Source organism: Chondrus crispus, genomic scaffold (assembly GCF_000350225.1).
Source record: "Chondrus crispus Stackhouse genomic scaffold, scaffold_66, whole genome shotgun sequence".
NCBI classification, from domain to species: domain Eukaryota; phylum Rhodophyta; class Florideophyceae; order Gigartinales; family Gigartinaceae; genus Chondrus; species Chondrus crispus.
Window position 1 is genome coordinate 270547 of NW_005178610.1, and position 8574 is coordinate 279120.

The following is an 8574-nucleotide window of genomic DNA, read 5'->3' on the forward strand; positions in this document are numbered from 1 at the left end:
TTGTGAGCGCGAAAGACGCGAGGAAAGTATATTGAGGGGTGCTGTTGCGGCAATTCTGCCGCGGGGCACCGAGCGACCTGTAATGACGGGAATCCACCCGTATTCTTTTACTCCTCACAAGTCTGCTGCCTCCCCCTTCCTATCTTCGGGGATGGCTTCTTAAGTACACGTTCCCCGGGATGAGTCGGCTATCCCCAACCCTCCCTCCTGTAATTTCCCCTTCGATCCAGCTTCCCCTTGCCCCACCGGTAGCCACCCCCTCGTGCCATTTTCCCTTCGCGCCCTCGGCCGGCGACCTGCGCGGTCTTTCTGCCCCTGCCCGAGCCCCGTGCGGCCTATGGTTTCCCTTCTCCCCGGTGGCTGGCACCCCCAATTCCCCGCGCGTGCTGTCTCGCTCCCTCCTTCCCGCCTTTCGCTTGCCCGTCCTTCGGCGGTATACGGATGCGCTCCGCCCCGTGGTACGCGTGTCCAGCCGCCACCTGGCAACCGAATGCCTCGTAACACTGCTTGAGACACACAGCAATCTCACAAAACTGGGCTTCGTCTCGTTGAAAAATTACGGAAGATGGTTGGTGTGGCATTGAAATTGAATTTTTTCATTCTTTTGAGATTGACCGGTGTTTTGAGTAATCCCACGACCTCAAATTGACCAAGCAAAGTCCCAGGGCACACATCAGTGCAGATTGCAGCACAAGCAGTTGAGGACACCAAGTACAGCTTTTCGGCTCCAGCTTCAAGTACGTCTTGCCGCCACAATTTTCGATTTCCTGCTTTAGGACGTGCACAGCAGTCAGAAAACAGTCATAGAGGCTTCGTGAGACTGGAGTCTTGAAGCATTCAAGCGTCACCCTAGAAAGGCTGCACTCCAGAATACATTTTGCTTGCTTTGCATCATTCTCACCTCCAATCAATCGTTTTGGGAATAGGCCAGGCTGGTCGCATTAGAAGAATCCCTCCGTGTGTAATCATGGCTTCTCAGAAGACAGCGTTTGAAGTCTCGAGCCCATTGGCGAGACCCATGAATTCACGCATTTCTGTGCAACTCCAAGAGAGCCCGTGCCAAGCACTTCAGAGTCGCAGGACACAGAAGGTCGCAAGGCAGAATATCGATGCAAATGGAAGTGGACAAAAGCAGTAAGCAACGAGATAACTCCAAACCCCGGCAGACTCATATTTCCCCGGAATTGGCAAATCAAACCATTAATGATGCTATTACATACTCAGGTGGGGACGTTGTGGTTATGGCTAGAACCTTTGCAAGTGGATTTTGTGATGCATTACAACAATGCTATGGTTCAGAAGAAATATCAGATGTGTTTACTGCTTGCGGCTCAGGTTTAAACGGCTTAATTGGATTGCAAGTCGCTGTAGAGCTGCAGAAGAGAGGTTATGCACCAGCGGTCTATGCTGCAGAGCAATCTAAGCATGCTAATTTCCGATATGTCTGCGATGAAGCCGGAATCGACTTGCACGACTTCATTCCCAGCACGCTAGAGTTTTATTATGACATCGTTGTAGATGCCTTCCTTGGAACTGGCTTTGATGGGGGGGACATTCGACAACAGTACTGGACTGTTTACGAGATGCTAATCTCAACTCGGCTTGCGATTGTGAGCCTTGATGTACCATCTGGCTGGGATCTTTCGACGGGTCCAAGAAAAATTGATGTGACAGCAGATTCGTTTATCAAACCCGAAGTGCTAGTGTCTTTAGAAGCACCAAAGCTTGGATCAAATGTGTTTGCCGGGGGCTACCACTTTATAGCTGGTCGACATCTTCCTCAAAGCTACTTTTGGAAAAGGGAATCTCTGTTCCGGCTTTTCCCGGCGAGGAGTCAAACTGCGTGCTCATGTCAAGTAACCCGTTTCGCTTCGAAGGTGCTAATGGAGAGACATATGGGCGACCTGGACAATTCAATGCCACGCTCTACACGAAAAACCCTACCCGAGAATGGGTCGATATTGACAAGCACGATGACCTGTGGGACGAACTAGACTAGCATTAGAGTGTGCTCAGTGAGTTTAAGAGTGGAAATCATTGTCAAGTGCTATACAGGGACTCTAGCTGCGAAAAAACGCTGTCTACTGGCCAACTTTTTTGCTTAACGCGACGCGCCACATAATGTAATTCGACGTGGCCTGCGTCAGCGCGGAAGCTGTGACTTTTCCTGTTTGTCGCCATACGAACCCACACGCAACACCGGTGACACAGGCGGAGGCCATGTATCGAACGTTTGGCGGGTCATATCCAAGTTTTGATTTCCCTAAGTGTGCAATGCCGAAGGCACCAGACGCGATGAGTAGTGCAGATATGGACCCGTGGCCTAGGCGTTGCTCCAACATATTCTGAATCATACCCCTAAATATAAGCTCCTCGGTAACGCCGTTCATGAATATGCCTAGGAAAGTGGCGGCTTCTTTGGCCGCGTCTAAACGAGGTGGCGTCTTGACGTCAGCAAACTGGGTTAGGGCGGCAAGTGGAACGGTGATGAGATCAGAGGCAGCACCCACAGCTAGCGCTATCAGCACATCGACTGGGGTTACCTTGAAAGTGTAGCCCAAGTCACGAGCGTGGGCCAGCTTTGAAAAGGGCGTAGAATTGTGAAGCAGTTCACGACTGTCAAAGCTGCGGTGAACAAGCCCCAGGCTGTAACCTTTCCAGTCGGTGATATGTCCGATGACAACAGCTTAAATTCCAGTGGAAGCCAGATGCAAAGAACGGTAATCAGGTCGGCCATTTCGGAGCGAAGCGATGAGTGGTCGTCTGGCTTTGTGAGCTGAAGCAGTGACGGGATGAGGATATACGCTACGTAAATTGCCAATATAGGGACTGCGCGGCGGCGACCGTCCATGATGTTGGCTGCACCGGCGAGGCAAACTGGAACCAAAACTAATAGCACCGTCCAAGCTGCTTGCCATCCATGTCCAAATTCGTTGACAAATGTCGAAGAAGAGTAAGCCAGGAATAAAAGAGTCCAGCACATCGAGGCTGAGGACTCCAAAGTATGGGCTCGGCCGCCTGGTTCTGGCATTTTTGGAAAGCCGCGGTCAGTCATTGGCTCCATGCTGAAGGATGGAACGAAGATTCTACTCGAACAGTGAAGTACAACACGGTTGAAGCTGTTTCAAATGTCTCTGCGGTAGCCGGAAAACGCTCTTGTAGAAAGCAGGGTTGCCTTGAGCACTTTGTCGTTGCTCGCTGCGATTTTTGCGTTTCTAAAAGGTTTACTAGGAAGGTACTCTTGCTGGGCCTTGCACGTGTTCGGGTGTGTGTGAACATCCGCACACGTTGCAGACTTACAGTGTATGCAGGCGAAGTAGGGGGGGTTTTCTCTGGGCAGAACGGACCGGTTGCAGGGGGGGGTCGCTCAATTGTGCCTACTATAGTAGTGCTTCCCTCTATATAGTGCTATGGCTCGCCCGCTGGCACAGGTTATCACAAGCTCACACGTGTATCATCCGGCATGGTTCAGTACGCAGTACAGCTATCCATGCTGTCTTAAAGGAGACCCTGACCAAAGGATGTTGTGTTATGCAGGCTTTGTTGTGTTTGTGTTACAAGTGTGCTTTGTCCCCAAATATATGTATTTGAGCCTCCTTTATATAGTGCCATCCCCCCAATAGTGCCATAGCTAGAGGTATGTCACGCTATAGCACTATATCGTAGGAGGCACTGTATACGATTCCGTATCATAATCGGCCAATCATCATCCACCAGCTTCTCGCACGTGTAAAACATTGCGTTTTGGTCACCACGTGTAATACATTGCATTTTGGTCGCCACGTGTAAAACATTGCATATCGATCCACACGTGTAATACATTGCATTTGGGTCCACACGTGTGATGTGTTTGTCGCGCGACAAGATCTACAAAAGCTGTATGGGTGGCCACCCATACTAGAATCAACCTCTAAAAAATTAACAAAAATTAATCTAGTTCCAGTATGGCTGGCCAGCCATACAGCTTTTGTAAATCTTGTCGCGCGACAGCCATTACATGTCATTCCAAAGAAACTTGTCTGCGCATGCAGGCCTGCGCGGTATACCCTTCCCTAAAAGCATTATTTGGTTAAAAGGCTAATTTGATGATTCAGTTCTCGTTGCTGCCAGTGCGGACAATGGGTGCAGTATTTCATCCCTGGACTCCAGGGAAACGCTCCGGGGCCTACGCGTTCACCTCTTCTACAGTTTCCCGCAATGTTACCTCCGTACCTCTCCCCGTCCCGACAAAAAAATAGCCGGCACACAACACCTTTAAAGGCCAAACAGTAGTATTTGATCCACAATCAAACACTTTCTCGTCATGTTCACGAAACAGGCCTCCAGTTTCCCGAAATGTTACCTCCTCGCTTCTCCCCGTCCCGCCAAAAAAATGGCGGGCACACAGCACCGTTAAAGGCCAAACAGTAGTAATTGATCCACGCTCAAACACCTTCTCGTCCTGCTCCCAGGATTGGCCTCCAGTTACGGACAATTCACGCCCCCTCCGATGTCGATTGGAATGCGTCGTCAGGCAGCGCGCGCCAAGCAAGGGACAGACGGGACGCAAGGGCCAAAGACAAACGGCAGACAGCGGTAAATTTATTGAAGATGAAAAAAAGGTTGCCGATGTGGTTCGCCTCACAGTCGACTGTGAGGCGAACCACACTGATGATCATCAGTCGTGGGACAGCAGACCGATTACAAAAATGTCTCAAGACCAAGGACCACGACAAACTGTCCCGCCTTTTTGACCCAGCCAACAACCGTCCCGGAGCCCCCCGTGTCGTCAAAGCGGACGAGGACAAAATCATTAAGCAGCGCATTAAATACACTGCCTCCCGGGGATTTGCAATTAACAATTATACATTGCGAGCTATCATGGCTCGCATTGCCAATGATGGTCGACGCGGTTTTCAGACGAAGGACAACATGCCCTCCCCGGACGTTATTCGTACCTGGAGAACCCCAAACAGGGATATCACGTTTCCAACAGCCGATCCCACGAATCTTCTAATCCTAGTTACTCCCCGACTCCTCTAAATCTCCGAAGCACTGCGAATCCCTAAAGTACAAAAACCATCCTACTCCTTACTCCTGAATCCCCTGCCGGCCTGTGATCAGTGGCCTCTGATCACAGCTCCCCACTGATCACCGGTCCTAACTCTCAAAATTTGCACCCCAATTTGCAAATTTTATACAGCAATGACGATGTCGGACGACACCCCCTGCCGGCCTGTGATCAGTGGCCACTGATCACAGCTCCCCACTGATCACCGGTCCTAACTCTCAAAATTTGCACCCAAATTTTGCAAATTTTATACAGCAATGACGGTGCACCGGTTGACAAGGAGAGTGGGTGTATGGTGAGGGAAACGAAAAAGTTAAGGATCAGACTGGCTGCGGGAACTAGAGAGGTGTAGGGACACGGACTTCGAAAGGCGGGGATACATAACGTGCCCCCTTGCAACAAGCCCACAAAGGTAGCAGACCTGAATTTTGTTTGCAATAACGATACAGTTTATATGTCGCAACTACGGATATAGAGGCCGGCGCAGAGCTTATAGTCAGTGCATAAAAGTATGCAGAGCTGTGTGGTAGTACTAAAAACTGTTGAATAAAGACCAGAGTTCTTGTTCCGCACATATACTTATGCCTGACGTGGCGGATACCCTTCCTTTCGCCCCCACACTTGATAAATTCCACCGTCTGGGAGACTCCTGTGTTGTACTGCTGAGTTTGATGTGCATATGAGACACATATGGTCGTCGCTTTCGGCGCTGTCCTGCTCGCAGTAGTGCATAACTAATGCCTTTCGAACGTAGCTTCCAAGCTCAACCAGCGCTCTTCTTTCGTTTCGTTGTTGTATCATCACCCCGTATCCATCTTCTTCAGCTTCGCACTCCTTCACTGCGCAATATCGTGTTGTTTCTTGACTTTCTTTCTCACGAGCGTCCAGAATCCGGACTTGAACCACGGCTAGCACCATCCAGAACCTTCTGTCCTCATCATGCTCAGAATCATTGTTCTCATGAAGAGTGAATGTGAGATCAGGATCTGCGGTCGAAACTACAGAAGAATGCAAGGCTTGAATCACGCTCCCATAAGATATAGTGGCCAAAACAGATGTCTGGTCTCTTTTTCGCCCGTCTGTTATTTTGCACCACTTGGCAGTTCCATATATCTGTACGGTTACGGAATTTCCATGGTCCGGCCGGCCACTTCTAAGACGTAGCTTTTGTTTCCATAAATGCTCTAAAAACTCCCTTGCTTTCAACAGAAATGCAAGGTCAGTTGATTGGAACATTTCCGAATGTTGACCTCCGTCTGCAGTGTTTCCGAGGTTCATAATTACTGAATTGTCTACGCGCCAGTCCTTCCTACTAAGAGACGACGATAAGAGTCCTTTCCGATGTAATCGAAGGTTCTGCAGAACAGGAGTTGGGAAGCAGTCCTGAAGCTTTTGTAGAAATCTTCCCGCATCCTGAAGCCCAGAACTTTCGTAACCCAAGAGATTTAAAACCGACTTCGCTGTCTCAAAGCTCCAGCCGTTCTCACTAGTGTCAATGCCTTCAGTTTCAATTGCCAGACGAGTCTTCCAGTCGTTGGCAAGACGATGTTCCATAGCCTGTAATTGTGAGTTTTTCATATTGGATTGAGCTACCCCCCTCTTCAATGGCTGATGAGCGCTTTCAAACAACAACTCTTGTACATGTCTTACACTACCGAACAGTGGCAATGTATGTGTGAAGAACTCCAACAATCTGTGAAGGTTTGGTTTGTCCAAATGAGTGGAGGCAAAGCTGTTTGTGCGACACAGCTTATCTACTCGAGATAGATAATGAAGTGCCATATTACGAATCTCCAGAAGTCTCTTGGTTCCTCCTTCTTCATTGTGTGTGTCTAATGACCTCTTACCATCTATCCTTGAGTCCGGAAAGTACTGTGTTCTGCTCACGCGAGAGGAAAACAGGTCGAGGAGGTCGAGAGCTTCATCGATAGTAGCACAGTTTCCGCTCTCTCTCTCGCCTGTGATTTTGTTCACGTACCAAGCACTCTTCATCGCCCGTGGTGCTACCAAGAGCAGGCAGTACATAGACGATATCGTCATTGAATGTAGCACATGCTTGTCATGGTTGATTAGGCTCTCCTGATATATGAGATAGCCATCCTTCAAAGCCATCTTGGCAATTGCCTCGGCATCTTTGCGTACATCTTTTGGTAGCAGTGTTATACAGAGATTCATGATGTCGCGACCAATCCCGAGGAAAAGATGATCGGGAGCCACAACGCATGAGCGATACGAATCGAAAACAGAAGGAACAACCGGTTTGCTACTGCCGAGTACACGAGGCACACGAGCGCGAACTTGTCGCAGTTTCTCAGAGAGTTGATGAAGTGCCTGCAAACTTGTCTCAAACGTATCTGCGTCATCCATTCCGAGGGCTTTCAACTCTTCCCTGGATAACTTGGATCTCCTCAATGCAGTAGCCCGGTTCTCATCTCTCGCGAAAGATGGATGGTCGGAATGGATGAGGGTTGTGTAACAATACTTGCTTCCTTGAAATCTAGACTTGTCGTACCTACCATAGCTGCATAAGTGACATGGAACATTGGAGCAGTGCCCTAGTAGGTCCAAAGTGTGGGACACTGCAGGATAGTCTCCAACGTACCCGACGACATCGAGAAAAAGAACAACCTTCTCTCCTTTTGCAGTGGTCATCTCAAATCCCTTTTCTGTCCCCTCAATGATATCATCAATAACTGCCGCCAGTACCTCGTTTGTAGATACCCCTGGAGGAGTTAGCCCGATAGGTCTGATGGCTCCTGCTCCATTGCGGTTCTCCGGAGCCATACCTATTGGCAGCATGTATACACCACCCATGCTTCCTTTCTTTCCAATGTACGGCGTAAATCCATCAGAGTACAGAAATATTCTATACACAACGTACTTTCTTCCATCTTCCAAACGTCCACTGCTTTCCGCATCGACGCGATGACCCTTGTTCATTGGATTATCATCGGCAGATACTCGTTTCACTACGGCTTTGTCAAACATCTGGTTGTAAACGCCCCTATTCGTTCCGGTGAGATTCGAAACATTTCTTTCAGAAGATACAACCAAGCTGGTGGCGTAGTCGTCATCACAGTTCTGTCTTCTCCACATCCTATACACAAGGAAGGGTGTTTGCGTTGGTTCTTCCGAATCTTCGGCGTCTGGCTGTCCTGGGAGTGCAAGTTCGACGACCATGTCACTGGGAAGGAATGCCCGAGATTCTGGTCTCTTCGTCTTCATCGTTTTGGTACGCTTTGAATTGGACTCCGCCTGCGGTTCTGTCCAGTTTGGCTCATCGTAAACAAAGAAGGAAGATACAACTGCATCAAATCTCATGTTCGTTGAGGACGTTACTGCAAACTGGGCTTGCATCAATCTGCCCTTCACCGCGTCACTTGTTTCGAACGTAATGTTAAGAAGGAGCCCTTTTCGCAGTTTCACTGTCACACCATCTTCGGTTGGAATCCGATAAACAGATAGACTCCCAGCCCTATCCTTGATTATTGGAGTGTCCTCAATATCCGAGAACCTCGGTATCT

General features: G+C 49.1%; 3 protein-coding genes; 2 read left to right on the forward strand and 1 right to left on the reverse strand.

Moving 5' to 3' along the window:
• The first annotated feature begins 1241 nt into the window (after positions 1 to 1241).
• On the forward strand, positions 1242 to 1994 carry CHC_T00007208001 (hypothetical protein). The gene has a single exon (XM_005710696.1). The coding sequence runs from the start codon at positions 1242 to 1244 to the stop codon at positions 1992 to 1994; it is 753 nt and encodes a 250-aa protein (XP_005710753.1).
• CHC_T00007209001 (hypothetical protein) lies at positions 1995 to 2983 on the reverse strand. XM_005710697.1 is given in 2 exon segments: positions 1995 to 2539; positions 2540 to 2983. The coding sequence occupies 1 exon segment, from the start codon at positions 2981 to 2983 to the stop codon at positions 2540 to 2542; it is 444 nt and encodes a 147-aa protein (XP_005710754.1). The 3' UTR covers positions 1995 to 2539.
• A 21-nt stretch (positions 2984 to 3004) lies between these two features.
• On the forward strand, positions 3005 to 3406 carry CHC_T00007210001 (hypothetical protein). Its single transcript, XM_005710698.1, has one exon. The coding sequence runs from the start codon at positions 3005 to 3007 to the stop codon at positions 3404 to 3406; it is 402 nt and encodes a 133-aa protein (XP_005710755.1).
• Positions 3407 to 8574: the final 5168 nt, after the last annotated feature.